Genomic DNA, 23,805 nt, shown 5'->3' with positions numbered 1-23,805 from the left:
ACAGACCTGTAACTTCTTCTTTAAGAGGCTCCTCTGTCCTCCACTCGTTACCTGTATTAATGGCACGTGTTTGAACTTGTTATCAGTATAAAAGACACCTGTCCACAACCTCAAAAAGTCACACTCCAAACTCCACTATGGCCAAGACCAAAGAGCTGTCAAAGGACACCAGAAACAAAATTGTAGACCTGCACCAGGCTGGGAAGACTGAATCTGCAATAGGTAAGCAGCTTGGTTTGAAGAAATCAACTGTGGGAGCAATTATTAGGAAATGGAAGACATACAAGACCACTGATAATCTCCCTTGATCTGGGGCTCCACGCAAGATCTCACCCCGTGGGGTCAAAATGATCACAAGAACGGTGAGCAAAAATCCCAGAACCACACGGGGGGGACCTAGTGAATGACCTGCAGAGAGCTGGGACCAAAGTAACAAAGCCTACCATCAGTAACACACTACGCCGCCAGGGACTCAAAACCTGCAGTGCAAGACGTGTCCCCCTGCTTAAGCCAGTACATGTCCAGGCCCGTCTGAAGTTTGCTAGAGTGCATTTGGATGATCCAGAAGAGGATTGGGAGAATGTCATATGGTCAGATGAAACCAAAATAGAACTTTTTGGTAAAAAACTCAACTCGTCGTGTTTGGAGGACAAAGAATGCTGAGTTGCATCCAAAGAACACCATACCTACTGTGAAGCATGGGGGTGGAAACATCATGCTTTGGGGCTGTTTTTCTGCAAAGGGACCAGGACAACTGATCCGTGTAAAGGAAAGAATGAATGGGGCCATGTATCGTGAGATTTTGAGTGAAAACCTCCTTCCATCAGCAAGGGCATTGAAGATGAAACGTGGCTGGGTCTTTCAGCATGACAATGATCCCAAACACACCGCCCGGGCAACGAAGGAGTGGCTTCGTAAGAAGCATTTCAAGGTCCTGGAGTGGCCTAGCCAGTCTCCAGATCTCAACCCCATAGAAAATCTTTGGAGGGAGTTGAAAGTCCGTGTTGCCCAGCGACAGCCCTAAAACATCACTGCTCTAGAGGAGATCTGCATGGAGGAATGGGCCAAAATACCAGCAACAGGGTGTGAAAACCTTGTGAAGACTTACAGAAAACGTTTGACCTGTGTCATTGCCAACAAAGGGTATATAACAAAGTATTGAGAAACTTTTATTATTGACCAAATACTTATTTTCCACCATAATTTGCAAATAAATTCATTAAAAAATCCTACAATGTGATTTTCTGGATTTTTTTCCTCATTTTGTCTTTCATAGTTGACGTGTACCTATGATGAAAATTACAGGCCTCTCTCATCTTTTTAAGTGGGAGAACTTGCACAATTGGTGACTGACTAAATACTTTTTTCCCCCACTGTATATATATATGTTTTTTTTGGGGGGGGGAGGGGGGGGGGAAAGGGGGGGTAGAAGGATTACTTTATCCTATCCCAGGTATTCCTTAAAGAGGTGGGGTTTCAAGTGTCTCCGGAAGGTGGTGAGTGACTCCGCTGTCCTGGCATCGTAAGGGAGCTTGTTCCACCATTGGGGTGCCAGAGCAGCGAACAGTTTTGACTGGGCTAAGCGGGAACTGTGCTTCCGCAGAGGTAGGGGGGCCAGCAGGCCAGATGTGGATGAACGCAATGCCCTCATTTGGGTATAGGGACTGATCAGAGCCTGAAGGTACGGAGGTGCCGTTCCCCTCACAGCTTCGTAGGCAAGCACCATGGTCTTGTAGCAGATGCGAGCTTCAACTGGAAGCCAGTGGAGTGTGCGGAGGAGCGGGGTGACGTGAGAGAACTTGGGAAGGTTGAACACCAGACGGGCTGCGGCATTCTGGATGAGTTGTAGGGGTTTAATGGCACAGGCAGGGCGCCCAGCCAACAGCGAGTTGCAGTAATCCAGACGGGAGATGACAAGTGCCTGGATTAGGACCTGTGCCACTTCCTGTGTAAGGCAGGATCGTAGTCTCCGAATGTTGTAGAGCATGAACCTACAGGATCGGGTCACCGCCTTGATGTTAGCGGAGAACGACAGGGTGTTGTCCAGGGTCACGCCAAGGCTCTTCGCACTCTGGGAGGAGGACACAACAGAGTTGTCAACCGTGATGGCGAGATCATGGAACGGGCAGTCCTTCCCCGGGAGGAAGAGCAGCTCCGTCTTGCCGAGGTTCAGCTTGAAGTGATGATCCGTCATCCACACTGATATGTCTGCCAGACATGCAGAGATGCGATTCGCCACCTGGTTATCAGAAGGGGAAAGGAGAAGATTAGTTGTGTGTCATCTGCGTAGCAATGATAGGAGAGGCCATGTGAGGATATGACAGAGCCAAGTGACTTGGTGTATAGCGAGAATAGGAGAGGGCCTAGAACTGAGCCCTGGGGGACACCAGTGGTGAGAGCACGTGGTGCGGAGACAGATTCTCGCCACGCCACTTGGTAGGAGCGACCTGTCAGGTAGGACGCAATCCAAGAGTGAGCCGCGCCGGAGATGCCCAACTCGGAGAGGGTGGAGAGGAGGATCTGATGGTTCACAGTATCAAAGGCAGCAGACAGGTCTAGAAGGACAAGAGCAGAGGAGAGATAGTTAGCTTTAGCAGTGCGGAGAGCCTCCGTGACACAGAGAAGAGCAGTCTCAGTTGAATGACCAGTCTTGAAACCTGACTGGTTTGGATCAAGAAGGTCATTCTGAGAGAGATAGCAAGAGAGTTGGCTAGAGACAGCACGCTCAAGAGTTTTGGAGAGAAAAGAAAGAAGGGATACTGGTCTGTAGTTGTTGACATCAGAGGGATCGAGTGTTGGTTTTTTGAGAAGGGGTGCAACTCTCGCTCTCTTGAAGACGGAAGGGACATAGCCAGCGGTCAAGGATGAGTTGATGAGCGAGGTGAGGTAAGGGAGAAGGTCACCGTAGATGGTCTGGAGAAGAGAGGAGGGGATAGGGTCAAGCACGCAGTTTGTTGGGCGGCCTGCCGTCACAAGTCGCAAGATTTCATCTGGAGAGAGAGGGGAGAAAGAAGTCAAAGCATAGGGTAGGGCAGTGTGAGCAGGACCAGCGGTGTCATTTGACTTAACAAACGAGGATCGAATGTCGTCAACCTTCTTTTCAAAATGGTTGACGAAGTCATCCACAGAGAGGGAGGGAGGGGGGGGGGGGATTCAGCAGGGAGGAGAAGGTGGCAAAGAGCTTCCTAGGTTTAGAGGCAGATGCTTGGAATTTAGAGTGGTAGAAAGTGGCTTTAGCAGCAGAAACATATGAAGAAAATGTAGAGAGGAGGGAGTGAAAAGATGCCAGGTCCGCAGGGCATCTGGAGGAAACAGGTACAAAAGTATCTATATCCACAGTAAAACGAGTCCTATATCGACATAACCTGAAAGGCCGCTCAGCAAGGAAGACGCCACTACTCCAAAACCGCCATAAAAAAGCCAGACTACGGTTTGCAACTGCACATGGGGAACTGCACTTTTTGGAGAAATGTCCTCTGGTCTGATGAAACAAAAATAGAACTGTTTCGCCATAATGACCATTGTTATGTTTGGAGGAAAAAGGGGGTGCTTGCAAGCCGAAGAACACCATCCCAACCGTGAAGCACGGTGATGGCGGCATCATGCTGTGGGGGTGCTTTGCTGCAGGAGGGACTTGTGCACAAAATAGATGGCATCATGAGGAAGGAAAATTATGTGGATATATTGAAGCAACATCTCAAGACATCAGTCAGGAAGTTAATGCTTGGTCGCAAATTGGTCTTCCAAATGGACAATGACCCCAAGCATACTTCCAAAGTTGTGGCAAAATGGCTTAAGGACAACAAAGTCAAGGTATTGGAGTGGCCATCACAAAGCCCTGACCTCAATCCTATAGAAACTGTGCTGGCAGAACTGAAAAAGCGTGTGCGAGCAAGGAGGCCTACAAACCTGACTCAGTTACACCAGCTCTGTCAGGAGGAATGGGCCAAAATTCACCCAACTTATTGTGGGAAGTGTTACGGTCCGGCACTGTTGGTCCTGTTCCTGCTGGGTTTCCTTTCCCTTTTTCCCTGTGTGTGTTGTTTGTGTCTGTCTCCCCCTGCTGTGCAGTCCAGAGGATCTAGGTCAGGGGGCGTGGCCATTCTCTCACAAGATCAGTTACATCCAGCTGCAGCTCGTTGTCAACAATCAGCCAGCAGTTATCTACCCGGGCTGGACACCTCTCCAGCGCCAGTTCGTTCCTACACTACCTGTGATCCCGTCTGTTCCTGCTGCCTGCCTACCTGCCATTCCCACGCCGCAACCTGCTCATCTGTTGTCTGATATCCTCGTCATCCAGCTCTCCGGACTACTGGCTCTCCCCCCACTCAGCTCCTACCCCGGTCTGAAGCTATTCCACCCTGAACTGTTTCTCTCTGCCAATTCACGCTGAATAAACGACATCCTAATTCACCCTCTGTTGTCCGTGTGTCCGTCTCTGCACCTGAGTCCCCCACCAAGCCTAATAGAACGAACTGGCCAAACATGGACTCAGCAGAGATGCCACATGAAACAACGGGTGATGGCGTACAACGCGCCCTCCATTCACAGGGAATGGTATTGGGACAACACGACCAACTCATCCGGACTCTTGTGGATAACAACCAGCAGTTGTTGGATCAAGTATCTCATCTCACCTCTCAGGTAGCTAACCTGGTAACACTCACTACCCTTCCTCCCTCTGCTTCTCCTCTGCCTGTTCCTCCTACAGTGGCTCCAGGCTCGGCTTCCGCTCCTGCCCTTCGGGAACCCCCTACAACCTCACCCGAACCTTTCACCGGGGACCTGAACAAATGCCGTGGTTTCCTGCTTCAGTGCCGCTTGGTGTTCCAACAGAAGCCCCTGTCTTTCTCCACGGAATCCTCAAAGGTACATTACGCACTGGGGTTAATGAGGGGCAAAGCTTTGATTTGGGCAGAAGCGGCTTGTTCTACTCAGCAGATTGCCAGCCTGTCGTTTTGACGATTTTTCCTCTCAATTGAAAGTTGTGTTTGATCACCCGGACCATGCCGGGACCGCCACAAAGAGACTATTGAAGCTACGACAGGGCACGGGTAGCGTGGCTGAATACGCCATTGATTTTTGACCTTGGCAGCCGATTCCAAGTGGAATGACGAAGCTCTTCAGGGAGCGTTTGTGAACGGTCTAAGTGACACGATTAAGAATGAACTAGCTGTTCGTGATGAGCCTGCTAACCTTCATGTTCTCGTTTCCCTTGCTACACGAATAGACAACAGGCTACGGGAGAGGAGACAGGAGAGGGGCGGTCGGGTCCACACCGCAGGCGGGGCCCCCTCGCTTTCTGCAGCCCGAGCTACACCCCCACTCGGACACCGCCCACACACCGCAGCGGATCCCTCCACGGAACTAGACGAGCCCATGCAGCTGGGCCGTGCTCGCCTGTCCCCTGCCGAAAAGGAACGGCGTATGTGGGCTGGTGAGTGCATGTACTGTGGGGACCGCACTCATTTCCTGGTTAACTGTCCGGTTCGCCCAAAAGGCCAAGCTCGCAGGTAAAAGTGGGCGTACTTGCGAGTGCTACACCTGACTCAATGCCCACAGCACCCCGTCTAGTTATCCCAGCTACAGTCCAGTTCAGGAATCTATCTCTCCCACTAGCTGCTCTAATCGACTCTGGTGCTGAGGATAGTTTCCTTGACGTCAACCTGGTCACTCAGGCTGAGATCCCTGTTAAGCCTCTGCCTAAGCCTATAACAGTTACCGCTATTGACGGCCATCAGTTTGCCAACATCACCCACCAAACTGTCCCCGTTTCTCTCATGCTGTCCGGCAATCACAAAGAAACCATCCAGTTTAAAGTAGTCTCCTCCTCGGCCTCCCCCCTTATCCTCGGTTTCCCTTGGCTTAGCCTTCACAACCCCCATATTGACTGGCAAAACCACAAGATACACAGTTGGAGCACTCACTGCCATTCTGTTTGCCTGGGGTCGGCTATTCCGCCCTCGGTCGGCTCCCCTGCTTCCCCTGTCAAAACCCCAGACCTCTCTTCAGTCCCTGAGGAGTACCTGGACCTGGCCGAGGTATTCAGTAAGTCCAAGGCACTTTCATTACCACCTCATAGGCCATACGATTGCGCTATTGAGTTACTGCCTGGAGCCCCTTTGCCGTCCAGTCGGCTTTTCAATCTGTCCCGTCCTGAGAGAGAAGCTATGGAAACCTACATAGGCGACTCCCTAACCTCTGGCATCATTCGTCCCTCATCTTCCGCTGTTGGAGCTGGGTTCTTTTTTGTTGAGAAGAAGGACAAAACATTACGCCCCTGCATTGACTACAGAGGACTAAATAACATCACAGTCAGAAATACATACCCCCTGCCTCTCATCAACTCAGCATTTGAACCCCTTCATGGTGCCACCGTGTTTACCAAACTCGACCTACGTAACGCTTACCACCTCGTTAGGATCAGGCCGGGAGACGAATGGAAGACTGGGTTCAATACCCCTCTCGGACACTTTGAATACCTAGTCATGCCATTCGGTCTCACTAACGCCCCAGCAGTGTTTCAGGCCATGGTTAACGATGTGTTGAGGGATTTTCTACACCGTTTTGTGTTTGTCTATTTGGATGACATTCTAATATTCTCTAAGTCACAGGATGAACACGTCTCCCACGTCCGTCTGGTTCTCCAACGCCTCATGGAAAACAAACTGTATGTGAAAGCAGAAAAATGTGAGTTCCACCGGCAGTCCGTCCCCTTTTTGGGCTTTATTATCGAGCGGGGACAAGTGTCACCAGACCCTGACAAGATCAGAGCGGTTGTGGAGTGGCCCACACCCATGTCTCGGAAGCAGCTACAACGCTTCCTGGGCTTCGCCAACTTCTACCGCCGCTTCATCAGGGGTTTCAGCCGAGTGGTTGCCCCCTGACCAAGCTTACCTCCCCTAAGGTGCCATTCCTGTGGACGCCTGAGGCCGAGTCAGCCGTGAGTACATTGAAGGAACTGTTCACCACCTCACCTGTTCTTATTCATCCAGACACTAGTTTGCAGTTTATTGTGGAAGTGGACGCCTCTGATTCGGGGTGGGGGCTGTCCTGTCACAACGTTCCCCACGGACCAGAAGCTCCATCCTGTGGCCTTTTTCTCCAGGAGATTGACCCCTGCTGAGAAGAACTACGACGTGGGTAACCGGGAGTTGCTTGCTGTCAAGTTGGCGTTGGAGGAGTGGAGGCACTGGCTAGACGGAGCAGAGCAACCCTTCATAGTCTGGACAGACCACAAGAACCTGGCTTACATCCAGTCGTCCAAGAGGCTGAACTCCCGTCAGGCCAGATGGGCTCTGTTCTTCAGCAGGTTCAAGTTTATTTTAACATATCGTCCTGGCACACGTAATGTCAAGCCTGATGCTCTCTCTCGCCAGTTTACAGACAATGAAGACTCCAGCAATCCTGAATCTGTTCTGCCCGCTTCCTGTGTGGTGGCGGCGGTTCACTGGGAAATCGAGTCCCTCGTCCGATCGGCACAAGAGTTGGAACCTGGACCGGCCGATGGCCCCCCCGACCTTCTCTATGTTCCCGCAGCCGTGCGGCCGCAAGTGCTCAACTGGATCCACACCTCACGCTTCTCCTGCCACCCTGGTATGAACCGTACACTGTCGCTACTGAAGAGGCACTTTTGGTGGCCATCCGCCGAGGCTGACGTCCGGGAGTACGTGGCGGCCTGTTCCATCTGTGCCCAAAATAAGGCTTCCCACAGGGCTCCTTCGGGCCTGCTGCGGCCTCTCCCAGTCCCGAGTCGTCCTTGGTCTCACGTGGGCTTGGACTTCGTCACTGGACTTCCTATGTCTGAGGGTAATGACACCATACTCACCATCGTGGACAGATTCTCTAAATCTGCCCATTTTGTTGCATTACCAAAATTACCATCTGCCAGTGAGACAGCCGACCTCTTTGTCCTACATGTATTCCGTCCCCATGGAATACCTGTGGACATAGTGTCCGATAGAGGCCCACAGTTCATTTCTCGGGTATGGAAGGAGTTTTGTTCGGCTCTGGGTGCCACTGTCACTAGGTCAGGGGGCGTGGCCATTCTCTCACAAGATCAGTTACATCCAGCTGCAGCTCGTTGTCAACAATCAGCCAGCAGTTATCTACCCGGGCTGGACACCTCTCCAGCGCCAGTTCGTTCCTACACTACCTGTGATCCCGTCTGTTCCTGCTGCCTGCCTACCTGCCATTCCCACGCCGCAACCTGCTCATCTGTTGTCTGATATCCTCGTCATCCAGCTCTCCGGACTACTGGCTCTCCCCCCCACTCAGCTCCTACCCCGGTCTGAAGCTATTCCACCCTGAACTGTTTCTCTCTGCCAATTCACGCTGAATAAACGACATCCTAATTCACCCTCTGTTGTCCGTGTGTCCGTCTCTGCACCTGAGTCCCCCACCAAGCCTAATAGGAAGCTTGTGGAAGGCTACCCGAAACGTTTGACCCAAGTTAAACAATTTAAAGGCAATGGTACCAAATACTAATTGAGTGTATGTAAACTTCACTTGGTACGGATACTCCAACCTCTTGCAGTGTGAACACGCCAAAAGAACTCAGACCCCTCAAAAGAGCACCCAAAGCAAACCTAATTGAAGCGAACCGAACTGAGACCATCTCCAGAGGTGGTGCTGTTTTTGGATATTGATTAGTGATTGTCAAGAATGCACAGAAATTCAAAAATATGTGTGGAGTTTAGTTCCGATTATTTGTTTGCGATATGTGATCTATAGGCTAAGAGAGCTTCATAAACTGTTTATTTGATTGTGGGGTTTGAATAGTGTGAGAAGACAAAAACATATTTGTTGAGAATCACAACACAGGGTACAAAATTAATTCTAGCTCTTAAAGGGCCAGTAGCCTACATTGGGTGTACAATTTTCAATTACAGCATTATTTAATCTGCAGTTATTCTTCTGCTATTTATTCTGTTACCAATAGTATTTACTATTAATAGTATCTTCTGATTAAAATTATTACGTCTCATCTTTTAACTAAATGCAATCTATTAGCTTCCAAAATGTAAGTAGGTATATCTAGCGGTCTGATAACACGTTCTGATGGAATGGCTTGTCCTGTACTTTGTAAAAACCCAGAGTGCATTGAGTGAATATTGGAAGATCTTGGTTCCTTTCTAAACATAGCAATTTGAATGCAAAGAGGACTCGGACCACAAAATAGTGAAGTGAATTGGCAAAATAGTTGAGTCCTCATTCAAAGGCAAGGGCAGTGTGAATACAAAGATAACTGAGTTATTTTGGTTTTTTTACCCCAGAGTTCACTTTAAAGAGGACTGAGATCGGTTCTTTTAAAGGGGACTATATGTGAAAACACCCATAGGAGAACCCTTTTTGGTTCCAGGAAGAACCCTTTTTTACTTCCGGGTAGAACTCCTTTAGGTTCCATGTAGAACCCTCTGTGGAAAGGGTTTTATACACATGGAACCCAAAAGGGTTCTAACTGGAACCAAACAGTGCAGGCTGCTGAGGGGAGGACGGCTCATAATAATGTCTGGAACGGAGCGAATTAAATGGCATCAAACACATGGAAACCATGTGTTTAATGTATTTGATACCATTCCACTAATTCCACTCCAGCCATTACCACGGGTCCATCCTCCCCAATTAAAGTGCCATCAACCTCCTCTGGAACCAAATGGGTTCTACCTGGAAGCAAAAAGGGTTCTTCAAAGGGTTCTCCTATGGGGACAGCCGAAGAACAGTTTTAGGTTCTAGATAGCACCTTTTTTTCTAAGCGTGCAGGGACTAAAAGGATATATTCTATTGGGATACGCAATAGAACATTAAAGGCGCATTGTCATTTGCCCTGTCATGGCAGGTAGCCTAGTGGTTAGAGCATTGAGCCAGTAACTGCAAGTTTGCTAGTTCAAATCCCTGTGCTGACAGGGTGAAATATCTATTGATCTTCCCTTGAGCAAGGCAGTTAACCCTAACTGCTCCAGGGTTCCTGTCAATAATGGCTCATCCTGGCCATGACCCAGGTGAAGTTGGTTATATTCAAAAAAATACATTTCCATCTCACAATTGGGCAAATTTAAGGACTCCCTACTTAACCTTTTCAACAAGTCGTCTTAGGTAGCACATTCAGATGTGAATAAGGTCTATTCAATCCCCCGCTCTTCAACATCTCATTCTGCTCATGTCCTGTAAGACTCACACAATGCAGTTGGTTTTCTTACTGAAACTTTGGACTGGCAGTAGCCTCAAGGTTAGGTTCAGGCAGCCAGCCAAAGAATAGAGTATACTTTATTTTTCAACAACTTTTGAACATTGGTGAATAGATATTTTTGGGTCATTGTAGGCCGGTATAAAGATCTATTGTATTGTATTCTTTCACAGTTTGAACATGAAAAGCTATGAGCTATGTGAGTTCACTCACAGCTGAATGAAAAGTAATTTAATCTCTTATCTGTTTATGATCCATCATCAAATCAAATCAAATGTATTTATAAATCCCATCAGCAGATGTCACAAAGTGCTTATACAGAAACCCAGCCTAAAACCCCAAAGAGCAAGCAATGCAGATTTAGAAACACGGTGGCTAGGAAAAACTCCCTAGAAAGGCAGGAACCCAAGAAAAAACCTAGAGAGGAACCAGGCTATGAGGGGTGGCAAGTCCTCTTCTGGCTGTGCTGGGTGGAGATTATTAGAGTATATGGCCATTAAGGCCAGATCGTTCTTCAAGATGTTCAAACGTTCATAGATGACCAGCAGGGTCAAATAGGGTTATCCATCCCACAGACCTAACTTTATAAAAGTCAGCTTTCAAAACAAAGTTAAATTCTCGTGAATCAGCCAATGAATGAGCCAGGCCTCAGGTGAATGTTTGTCGGTTATTTCCAAGTCAGAACAATTTATTTTCAGACAGACTGGCAGACAGAATGACGAACACTTGACGCTAAGGATGAACTGTGGATATCAATGAGACCAACCTGGGTTCAATGGTTCAATAAAAAAAACAATAATAGACAGACTGACAGATTTACGGCTAACCTATAGATAGATAGAGATTAAATAGAGATTAAATTAAACAAAACACCCCCCTCCAGCCGGTCTTGCCATCTGTCCCCAGCCAGAGAGGAGAGTTGTCCCCTGGACAGCTGCCTGTCCTGGGTGTACTGTAGCCCCAGCAGGCTGTACTGTACCTGGCTCTCAGCCCCAACCTCCAGCCAAGCCCTGTCAGCAAGCATGGAGCTCCACACCAGCTTGAGGCCACGGGCGTTAGTCTTGAACCTGTGGGGACAAAAGGAGAAAAGAGTTCAGTATCTTTGGTGCAATATGTGCATCGATGACGTCGTCCCCACAGTGACCATGCGTACATATCCCAACCAGAAGCCATGGATTACAGGCAACATCCGCACCGAGCTAAAGGCTAGAGCTGCCGCTTTCAAGGAGCGGGACACTAATCCGGACGCTTATAAGAAATCCCGCTATGCCCTCAGACGAACCATCAAACAGGCAAAGCATCAATACAGGACTAAGATTGAATCCTACTACACCGGCACTGACGCTCGTTGGATGTGGCAGGGCTTGCATACTATTACGGACTACAAAGGGAAACCCAGCCGCGAGCTGCCCAGTGACGCGAGCCTACCAGACAAGCTAAATGCCTTTTATGCTCACTTCGAGGCAAGAAACACTGAAGCATGCATGAGAACACCAGCTGTTCCAGACGATTGTGTGATCACGCTCTACTTAGCCGATGTGAGCAAGACCTTTAAACAGATCAACATTCACAAGGCCGCGGGGCCAGATGTATTACCAGGACGTGTACTCAGAGCATGCGTGGTACAACAATGGTAGGCCTGATCACCGACAACGATGAGACAGCCTATAGGGAGGCGGTCAGAGACCTCTCCCTCAATGTGAGCAAGACAAAGGAGCTGATCGTGGACTACAGGAAAAGGAGGGCTGAACAGGCCCCCATTAACATCGAAGGGGCTGTAATGGAGCAGGTCGAGAGTTTCAAGTTCCTTGGTGTCCACATCACCAACAAACACACCAAGACAGTCGTGAGGAGGGCACAACAACACCTTTTCCCCTTCAGGAGACTTTGTTTTTACACTGCTGCTACTCGCTGTTTATTATCTATGCATAGTCACTTTATCCCTACCTACATTGACAAATTACCTCGACTAACCTGTACCCATGCACATTGACTCAGTACCGGTCCCCGCTGTATATAGCCTCGTTATTGTTCTTTTATTGTGTTACTTTTTATTTTATTTTTTACTTTAGTTAATTTAGTAAATATTTTCTTAACTCTATTTCTTGAACTGCATTGTTGGTTAAGGGCTTGTAAGCATTTCGCGGTAAGGTCTACACCTGTTGTATTCGGTGCATGTGACAAATACATTTGATTTGATATAGACTGGCCACTGTGCTGTCTGCTGAATTAGTGAGGAGCTTCAGGCCTCAATAAGTATATCCATGTAACGATCCAACTTAATGCTGGCCTCGCACAGTATAAACATTTCATATACCTTCGCCCGCTATCGCATTTATTTGGGTTAGGGTTAGGGTTAGGGTTAGCTTACCCTACCCCTTTTCAGAACCTTAACCTAAGTATCTTAACCTGCAACGTGAATTATCCTAACCTGCTGCATAACTTCTCCTAACCTGCTATGAAAAGTCTGTACTCCATCTCGTCAAAACCGGAAAACCGCGCATTTCCAATAACAGCGTGCATTTCCAATAATGCGATACACCCGGATTTGGTGCCCATTCATACCCAGTTTGAAGGCGCCAGTTTTGACACCGGGTATAGTTTCTCCCTGTTTGTTATTTTGAGAATATAAATGTAAAGCTCCGTATTATTTTTTAGATGAGAAATTGTATGGACGTTTTGTTTTATGCTGATGCATTTATAAATGTAATGTCATGGTTATGAGTGTAATAAATACTGTGAAGTATTAGAGAGACAATGTTAACTCTCTTGAGAAGAGAGTTGGTACGACCCATCCAGATACGCTAGGATGGTTACCAACTGGTATTTATGTCTGTCTGTTTCAGACCTTCAGCGCTGGAGGAAAGGGTTAGACTGCTGCTAGTTACCTGCCTGCCTGCCTATCCGTCCGCAATTTTCAGTGTTACACAATATCATGTTTCAAGTTTCAAGTGTGATATGCCTGTTGTGAAGCATTCGTCCATAGGCCCACAGTTCAAAGCTGTAGTTCACTGTAAGTGTTTGATAAAACATTTATTCTAGTTGTACTTATTTTCCTGATTCCATTTTGTATATTCATCGACTGCTGAACACTTATCACCTGCTGTAAATAAAACACCTGACTTTACCTGGAAGACTGTTGTCAGGCAGCTTCCTGCCATCTCCCTTGGCCTGAGCACATTGCGTTTTCTCAATCCAAACAGGTAAAATGGGAGAAATATGCAGGAATCTGTAATCTGTGTGGGGAAAATATATACAGATTTGTGGCGCTCTCTCTCTCTCTCTCTCTCTCTCTCTCTCTCTCACTCTCTCTCTCCCTCTCCCTCTCTCTCCCTCTCTCTCGTTCTCGCTCTTTCTTTCACCCTCATCAAACTGGCCTTAGCTTTTTCCAATGGACGTTCAGCGGTGACATCTAGTGTTGGAGATACGTACATGCATTGATGCTCAGCGATTACCAGACTGGACAATAATGAGTTAGAAATAACATATCTAGCTAGATTATTCTCTGCATGAGTTCGATCAATAGGCTAGGCCTACAATTGAAGTGGGAAGTTTACATACACTTAGGTTGGAGTCATTAAAACTTGTTTTTCAACCACTCCACAAATGTCTTGTTAACAAACTATAGTTTTGGCAAGTCGGTTAGGACATCTATTTTGTGCATTACACAAATAATTTTTCCAACAATTGTTTACAGACAGATTATTTAACTTATAATTCACTGTATCACAATTCCAGTGGGTCAGAAGTTTACATACACTAAGTTGAATGTGCCTTTAAACCGCTTGGAAAATTCCAGAAAAAGATGTCATGGCTTTAGAAGCATCTGATAGGCTAATTGACATAATTTGAGTCAATTGGAGGTGTACCTGTGGAATATATTTCAAGGCCTACCTTCAAACTCAGTGCCTCTTTGCTTGACATCATGGGAAAATCAAAAGAAATCAGCCAAGACCTCAGAAAAAAAATTGTAGACCTCCACAAGTCTGGTTCATCCTTGGGAGCAATTTCCAAACGCCTGAAGGTACCACGTTCATCTGTACAAACAATAGTACGCAAGTATAAACACCATGGGACCATGCAGCCGTCATACCGCTCAGGAAGGAGACGCGTTCTGTCTCCTAGAGATGAACGTACTTTGGTTCGAAAAGTGCAAATCAATCCCAGAACAACAGCAAAGGACCTTGTGAAGACGCTGGAGGAAACAGGTACAAAAGTATCTATATCCACAGTAAAACGAGTCCTATATCGACATACCTGAAAGGCCGCTCAGCAAGGAAGGAGCCACTGCTCCAAAACCACCATAAAAAAGCCAGACTACGGTTTGCAACTGCACATGGGGACAAAGATCGTACTTTTTGGAGAAATGTCCTCTGGTCTGATTAAACAAAAATATAACTGTTTGGCCATAATGACCATTGTTATGTTTGGAGGAAAAAGGGGGTCTCTTGCAAGACGAAGAACACCATCCCAACCGTGAAGCACGGGGGTGGCAGCATCATGCTGTGGGGGTGCTTTGCTGCAGGAGAGACTGGTGCACTTCACAAAATAGATGGCATCATGAGGAAGGAAAATTATGTGGATATATTGAAGCAACATCTCAAGACATCAGTCAGGAAGTTAAAGCTTGGTCGTAAATGGGTTTTCCAAATGGACAATGACCCAAGCATACTTTCAAAGTTGTGGCAAAATGGCTTAAGGACAACAAAGTCAAGGTATTGGAGTGGCCATCACAAAGCCCTGACCTCAATCCTATAGAAAATGTGTTGGCAGAACTGAAAAAGCGTGTGTGAGCAAGGAGGCCTACAAACCTGACTCAGTTACACCAGCTCTGTCAGGAGGAATGGGCCAAAATTCACCCAACTTATTGTGGGAAGCTTGTGGAAGGCTACCCAAAACGTTTGACCCAAGTTAAACAATTTAAAGGCAATGCTACCAAATACTAATTGAGTGTATGTAAACTTCTGACCCACTGGGAATGTGATGAAAGAAATAAAAGCTGAAATAAATCATTCTCTCTACTATTATTCTGACATTTCACATTCTAAAAATAAAGTGGTGATCCTAACTGGCCTAAAACAGTGCATTTTTATTAGGATTAAATGTCAGGAATTGTGAAAAATTGAGTTTAAATGTATTTGGCTAAGGTGTATGTAAACTTCCGACTTCAACTCTATGTCACAACAGGTGTAAATATATGGGTCATGACAATGTTTGACCATATTATGACAGTTATGTCAGCGGTTATGACATACTGTATTACGACATGGTTATGACCATGCCATAAAGTGTTATGGCACTGGGTGTCAAGTAAAGTGTTACCCATATGGGTGCTGCAAATCAGCTAGGATGCCTATATGATGTAATTATGAATTCATACATTATTACAACACTTCCTTATGAGAGCAAGGAGCTATTTACTTTTTTCAATCAAAATGAGATGTCCCACGTGGCACAGACCTCAGTTCAATGTCTAGTTTTGATTTACATTTGGTTGAGTTGTCAACAAACATGAATTCAACGTGAAATCAACAAAAATGTCACCATGTTATTGGATTTAGTTTAAAAGTTGGGTGAAAAAAAGGTAAAATTCCCTTACATTGATGGCTTTTTGCAAATCCAATCAGTTTTCCACGTTGATTCAATGTCATCACAATTATTTTGTTGTTGTTGTTGAAATGACATAGAAGTGATGTTGATTTAGCCAGTATTTGCCCAGTGGGGTGCTATACCTTAATGTAGTAGGCCAGGGTTTTCTAACCTTTCCTCGGGGATCTCCAGCTTTTCCATGTAGTTTAACTATTCCACAGCTAGGACACCTGATTCAACTTGTCAATTAATCATCAAGCCTTTGAATAGGTGAATCAGGTGAGCTAGTTCAGGGCTAGAATAAAATTGTGTGAAACGTCTGGGGGAGAGGTTTGAAAACCACTGTAGTAGGCTATGTCTATCACCCCTTGCAAGCTCTGAAAACTGAAATATCGGCCATTTCAGCACCATGGACAGCGCCCGCCTGACCGCACTAGACTGTAGGGCAGACTGTGGCAAATGAGCCCACTGCACTGCACTGAACTGATTGCTTTGAAATAATATAGGCTATCAAGATCTTTAACTTTTGTAATTTAGTGCGAGTTCTGGCGGTGTCACACGTGTCCTTTTCAAAATAAAAGCCGTAAAATTAACATTCGCTTCTCATTGTGATGTACAGTTTTGGGGCCATACGGTGATTTGTGATGCTACAGTATGATTCTGTGAACTGGCTTTATTTTACCTATTTTTTCTAGATCCATACACTGCAATGAAGGCAAAAAAATCCTATAGCCTACCATCATTCACATTAGGGATGGTTATGCAATAATGCAATCAATTTATTTAATAAGCTACAGTGCACAGTTATGATTGCACACATTAAATATTTTACTGAAGAAAAACATACATTGGTTTATTATTGAGATTGTGAAACGGGTTATTTATATTTGGTGATCTACGGCTGAGCTGCATGCACAGCTGGTTATGCGCCCAGGGTCGCAGGCAGCGGGGTGACTTCAGTTGCTGCATCCTATTTCAGCCTGGTCTCACAGACTAGATGTAACATAGTAAATTTAAATATGTACATTCAAATGAGTATGATATGTTACGTTTGGTATGGTTACATAAGACAGATGGTTACTTAAGGCAAAAACGAAAGTAGCATGGTTGGTCGGGGTGGATGGTGGGCACGTCTAGAAACCCAAAGGTTGCGAGTTCAAATCTCATCGTGGACAACTTTTGCATTTTAGATAGGCTAACCTTTCAACTACTTACTACTTTTTAGCTACTTTGTAACTACTTAGCATGTTAGCTAACCCTTTCGCTAACCTTAACCCTTTTAGCTAACACTTCCCCTAACCTAACCTTTTAACCTTTCCCCTAACCTAACCTTTTAACCTAACTTCTAAACGTAACCCTAACCTTAACCCTAACCCCTTGCCTAGCTAACATTAACCAGCCAGCTAATGTTGGTCACCTAGCACCTAGCTAGGATTCATAACATATCATACGTTTTCAATTCATTTACATTACATTTACATTTACATTTACATTTACGTCATTTAGCAGACGCTCTCATCCAGAGCGACTTACAAATTGGTGCATTCACCTTATGATAGCCAGTGGGACAACCACTTTACACAAAAAAAATTTATTAAAAAAAAATATTAATATATATATATTTTTCTAATTTTTTATTTTAGAGTATATTTTAAATTTTCATTTGTTTTACATATATATTGTTTTCTTCTTATTTTATTTTTATTTTTGTAATTTAAAAAATATATATATACATATATATTTTTTATATATATATTATTTAAATTATTATTAATATATATATGTATATATATATTTTTTTTTAATTGTTATTATTATTATTATTATTATTATTATTATTAATATTTTTTGGGGGGAGGTGGAGTAGGGGGGGTAGAAGGATTACTTTTATACTATCCCAGGTATTCCTTAAAGAGGTAGGGTTTCAAGTGTCTCCGGAAGGTGGTCAGTGACTCCGCTGTCCTAGCGTCGTGAGGGAGCTTGTTCCACCATTGGGGTGCCAGAGCAGCGAACAGTTTTGACTGGGCTGAGCGGGAACTGTGCTTCCGCAGAGGTAGGGGGACCAGCAGGCCAGAGGTGGAAGAACGCAATGCCCTCGTTTGGGTGTAGGCTCTGATCAGAGCCTGAAGGTACGGAGGTGCCGTTCCCCTCACAGCTCCGTAGGCGAGCACCATGGTCTTGTAGCAGATGCAAGCTTCAACTGGAAGCCAGTGGAGTGTGCGGAGGAGCGGGGTGACGTGAGAGAACTTGGGAAGGTTGAACACCAGACGGGCTGCAGCGTTCTGGATGAGTTGTAGGGGTTTAATGGCACAGGCAGGGAGCCCAGCCAACAGCGAGTTGCAGTAATCCAGACGGGAGATGACAAGTGCCTGGATTAGGACCTGTGCCGCTTCCTGTGTAAGGTAGGGTCGTACTCTGCGAATGTTGTAGAGCATGAACCTACAGGATCGGGTCACCGCTTTGATGTTAGCGGAGAACGACAGGGTGTTGTCCAGGGTCACGCCAAGGTTCTTTGCACTCTGGGAGGAGGACACAGCGGAGTTGTCAACCATGAAGGCGAGATCATGGAGCGGGCAGTCCTTCCCCGGGAGGAAGAGCAGCTCCGTCTTGCCGAGGTTCAGCTTGAGGTGGTGATCCGACATCCACACTGATATGTCTGCCAGACATGCATAGATGCGATTCGCCACCTGGTTATCAGAAGGGGGAAAGGAGAAGATTAATTGTGTGTCGTCTGCGTAGCAATGATAGGAGAGACCATGTGAGGATATGACAGAGCCAAGTGACTTAGTGTATAGAGAGAATAGGAGAGGGCCTAGAACTGAGCCCTGGGGGACACCAGTGGTGAGAGCACGTGGTGCGGAGACAGATTCTCGCCACGCCACCTGGTAGGAGCGACCTGTCAGGTAGGACGCAATCCAAGAGTGAGCCGCGCCGGAGATGCCCAACTTGGAGAGGGTGGAGAGGAGGATCTGATGGTTCACAGTATCAATGGCAGCAGATAGATCTAGAAGGATGAGAGCAGAGGAGAGAGAGTTAGCTTTAGCAGTGTGGAGAGCCTCCGTGACACAGAGAAGAGCAGTCTCAGTTGAATGACCAGTCTTGAAACCTGACTGGTTTGGATCAAGAAGGTCATTCTGAGAGAGATAGCAGGAGAGTTGGCTATAGACAGCACACTCAAGAGTTTTGGAGAGAAAATAAAGAAGCTATACTGGTCTGTAGTTGTTGACATCGAAGTGATCGAGTGTAGGTTTTTTGAGGAGGGGTGCAACTCTTGCTTTCTTGAAGATGGAAGGGACATAGCCAGCAGACAAGGATGAATTACAGGGACAAATTCCAATTTGTAACATATTGTACATTTCAGCAAATTCGTAACATATTGTACATTTAGCAAATTCGTAAAATATTGTGAATTTTGCAAATTCGTAACATACAGTGGGGAAAAAAAGTATTTAGTCAGCCACCAATTGTGCAAGTTCTCCGACTTAAAAAGATGAGAGAGGCCTGTAATTTCCATCATAGGTACACGTCAACTATGACAGACAAATTGAGAAAAAAATCCAGAAAATCACATTGTAGGATTTTTAATGAATTTATTTGCAAATTATGGTGGAAAATAAGTATTTGGTCACCTACAAACAAGCAAGATTTCTGGCTCTCACAGACCTGTAACTTCTTCTTTAAGAGGCACCTCTGTCCTCCACTCGTTACCTGTATTAATGGAACCTGTTTGAACTTGTTATCAGTATAAAGAACACCTATCCACAACCTCAAACAGTCACACTCCAAACTCCACTATGGCCAAGACAAAAGAGCTGTTAAAGGACACCAGAAACAAAATTGTAGACCTGCACCAGGCTGGGAAGACAGAATCTGCAATAGGTAAGCAGCTTGGTTTAAAGAAATCAACTGTGGGAGCAATTATTAGGAAATGGAAGACATACAAGACCACTGATAATCTCCCTCGATCTGGGGCTCCACGCAAGATCTCACCCCGTGGGGTCAAAATGATCACAAGAACGGTGAGCAAAATCCCAGAACCACACGGGGGACCTAGTGAATGACCTGCAGAGAGCTGGGACCAAAGTAACAAAGCCTACCATCAGTAACACACTACGCCGCCAGGGACTCAAATCCTGCAGTGCCAGACGTGTCCCCCTGCTTAAGCCAGTACATGTCCAGGCCCGTCTGAAGTTTGCTAGAGTGCATTTGGATGATCCAGAAGAGGATTGGGAGAATGTCATATGGTCAGATGAAACCAAAATATAACTTTTTGGTAAAAACTCAACTCGTCGTGTTTGGAGGACAAAGAATGCTGAGTTGCATCCAAAGAACACCATACCTACTGTGAAGCATGGGGGTGGAAACATCATGCTTTGGGGCTGTTTTTCTGCAAAGGGACCAGGACGACTGATCCGTGTAAAGGAAAGAATGAATGGGGCCATGTATCGTGAGATTTTGAGTGAAAACCTCCTTCCATCAGCAAGGGCATTGAAGATGAAACGTGGCTGGGTCTTTCAGCATGACAATGATCCCAAACACACCGCCCGGGCAACGAAGGAGTGGCTTCGTAAGAAGCATTTCAAGGTCCTGGAGTGGCCTAGCCAGTATCCAGATCTCAACCCCATAGAAAATCTTTGGAGGGAGTTGAAAGTCCGTGTTGCCCAGCGACAGCCCCAAAACATCACTGCTCTAGAGGAGATCTGCATGGAGGAATGGGCCAAAATACCAGCAACAGTGTGTGAAAACCTTGTGAAGACTTACAGAAAACGTTTGACCTGTGTCATTGCCAACAAAGGGTATATAACAAAGTATTGAGAAACTTTTGTTATTGACCAAATACTTATTTTCCACCATAATTTGCAAATAAATTCATTAAAAATCCTACAATGTGATTTTCTGGAGAAAAAAAATCTCATTTTGTCTGTCATAGTTGACGTGTACCTATGATGACAATTACAGGCCTCTCTCATATTTTTAAGTGGGAGAACTTGCACAATTGGTGGCTGATTAAATACTTTTTTTCCCCACTGTATAATACGTATTGTAATTTGTTAAATATCATACGTAATGGGTGATGGACATCCACAAATTAATACATACCATACAAACCGTAACATATCATACTAAATTGTTTATCCCCGTATTTACATAAAGAATATTACGAAATGCTCTGAGACCAGGTTGCCTATTTCCACATCGGAATGAATGGGCAGTTGTTTTCTGTTCATTGAGAGGTAAATGAGGAGTGCTGAATGTTGCAATAGAGTATCGTCAGTTTACTGTCAGACAGCATCATCACCTTGATGATGTAGCCTAACAACAAAAACAAACTCGCCAATTCTGATTTGGGACCAACGTGGCTCAATTCAGAGCTCGCTGTGTGCTTGCTTTGTCGGGGACGCTAGCACTGCCACACTACACTTCGGATGAGTCTTGGATAGTGCTCAGAGGAATTTAGCCTAGAGTTCATCACCGTTTTTGTAATGCTTTTCTTTTACTACTAATATCACCATCAGAAGCGTTGCTGATATTTACCGTGCCAATTATATTGCTAATGGGTCGTTTTAGTGGATGTCCTCTGGTGATTTCAGTGAGAAGATGACTGAGTTTACTTTGCTCTGCTCTGTCGTGTGATTGCAGTGGGATAGCGCACGGTCACATTCAACGCTGGACTGAGATAGCATAGGTGTTCTAATCAAAGATAAATATTTATTTTATTTTATCAGTCTCGTTCATATCTTTGATGATAATTGGCTAGCGCTGTCAAATGTTTGAGTTACCATAGACCGCCAACAGACACAGAGCCTAAACGTCCTTTCGACTTCTAGTCGTTTTTTAGACAACTGTCCTGACGGAGGAAGAATATGTTGATGAAGGAATATAGAATATGTATGCCGCTCACAGTGGAAGAGGTAAGTTAGGGTACTTTACTTATATCTCCCAGTTTTTCTGAACATTTTGCGTTTTCTGTCCTACAACTAAACCTAAAACTGTGAAAGGTTTTAGGCTGTTGCATGCAAGGTATCGTTTTGGTCTTTTTATGGAATGTCTACCATGCTAGCTGCAAACTGGATTGAGTAGGTAGGTATGCCTATTATGAAGAACTTTTGTACCTCACTGATTTTAGGAGCTATTTAGAGTACTGTAGGCTAATGCCACAGGGTGGTGCTATTGGAAGTATGCTAGGCTTACGCCATACTTTCCTTGTTGGGTTTATGGGTTTAAGAAGTGCAAAATCTTCACATGCATATCTAAGACTAACAAAACATTGTTAAGAGATGTTACAGTATGTTCTTGTCTGTCTGTGTCACTCCACTAGCCTACTCATACGACCATCAGTTAGGACTTTTGGCACTCTGTAACTACAGTGCCTCAGTAACTATTTTCCCTCTGGTACAAATATAGAGTTGACTGACTGATCGTTTGATTGATTGATTGACTGACACTGGCTTATCTGCTGGTTATTATGTGTCTTTCAGGAGCAACCCTGCTCTGACTACCTGTTTCAGGGATTATAACTGGGTGTCCAGATGGCTAGGCTTGTTCTTGGTCATTCGTTCTGTGTTGTTGGGAGCACCATTGTTCTGTGTTGTTGGGAGCACCATTAGACCATTTGGTTATCATTAACTATTATGCTAACGAGGATGGTTTATTAAATTTTTGATAATTACCCACATTAGTTTTATTTGAGATAACCAGTTAGCATAATATGGGATAAACAGAAAACACTTGTATGAGCTACGAACTAACTTATAAATCCTTTGGTGTCTTAGATTAAACAAGACTTTGGGTAGGGTTGGGTATAAATTGAGCAAAATTAATATCCAAGAATACCCCTTCCTTCATTACCATTTTTAGGCCAATTACATTGGAGGAAAGTTAGATTGAAGAATGACTGGATAAGATGCACTCTAAAGCAGGACTGCCCAACCTTGTTCCTGGAGACCTACCGTCCTGTAGGTTTTTGCTCCAACCCTAATCTAGCACACCTGATTCTAATAATTAGCAGGTTGATAAGATGAATCAGGTTAGTAACACCTGGGGTTGGAGCGAAAACCTACAGGAGGGTAGCTCTCCAGGAACAGGGTTGGGTAACCCTGCTCTAAAGGTATTGACAGCAGTAAGAAAGAACTGGAAATGCCAACTTCACTCTCAATGTGCCATGAAAATGACTAACAATGTCGACTTTATGCCATCCATAATGGACCGTGGCTTCAGTAGATGGGTAGATAAAGGACTGAACACAATTAACCAGCTTTTTGAAGGGAATGTTCTCAAATCCTTTACAAATTTGGTTTACCACCAAATGACATGTTTAGGTACTTCCTGATAAGACACTACCTAATGACATAAGGAATGGGAGGTCATTAAAAAAAAATCACCCAGTGTATAAACATATTAGGAAGTCAGATAACAGCCAAAAAAGAGGTGTCTCAGTTATATAAGAAGTTATACATCTGAACACACGCAGGATGTTAAAGGGAACTAGAAACTAATGTGGTGGTGGTGGAAGATGAATCATCTGAGATAATTTGTGAAAGTAGTCACAGGGAATTAACACCCCCACCCCCACATATGTCCCTGTTTTTCTCTATACAGTTATCTGGTAAGGTACATATATGATGGCAGTCCATGATGGGAGTCCATCCTGCTAAGGCCAAACAATGATGGCTTGTGGGGGGACAAAAGTCCTTAGTATAGTGCTTCTGGAGATTTCCTGACCTCACAGACTTTGTTAGAGCCTCGGCACAAATCTGCATTTCAGAATGGACCAATAGAAGACCACACACATACCTTCTGGTACTGTCCAAAGTTACAGGGGTTCTGGAAGAACACTCAAAAAGAAGTGAAGACAATCCTAGACATTAGGTTACCACTGGAACCACTGTTCATTTTATTGGGGGTAAAACCTTGTAACCTGGAAGATAAAAAAGGAGTGTTAAGTGTTAGTGATTGCACAGAAAATGATTACGGTCAATTGGCTCAAACCACAGTTGCCAACTGTAAGTCAATGGACTCAGAGACTGAAA

The 23,805-nt window shown here is 45.2% G+C and overlaps 1 protein-coding gene across 1 annotated transcript in view; it reads left to right on the top strand.

Annotated features, from left to right (window-relative positions):
• Positions 1–20,986: 20,986 nt before the first annotated feature.
• Positions 20,987–23,805, top strand: part of LOC121568798 (cytoplasmic phosphatidylinositol transfer protein 1) — a 96,301-nt gene continuing 93,482 nt past the window's right edge. Inside the window, exon 1 of the mRNA XM_041879232.1 lies at positions 20,987–21,687. Coding sequence (XP_041735166.1) covers positions 21,640–21,687 — 48 coding nt within the window. The 5' untranslated portion in view covers positions 20,987–21,639. The remainder of the gene's footprint in view (positions 21,688–23,805) is intronic.

The sequence above is a fragment of the Coregonus clupeaformis genome, chromosome 7 (assembly GCF_020615455.1).
Source record: "Coregonus clupeaformis isolate EN_2021a chromosome 7, ASM2061545v1, whole genome shotgun sequence".
NCBI classification, from domain to species: Eukaryota; Metazoa; Chordata; class Actinopteri; order Salmoniformes; family Salmonidae; genus Coregonus; species Coregonus clupeaformis.
The sequence above is the reverse complement of the archived record's forward strand: the minus strand, read 5'-3'. Positions and strand labels throughout refer to the sequence as shown.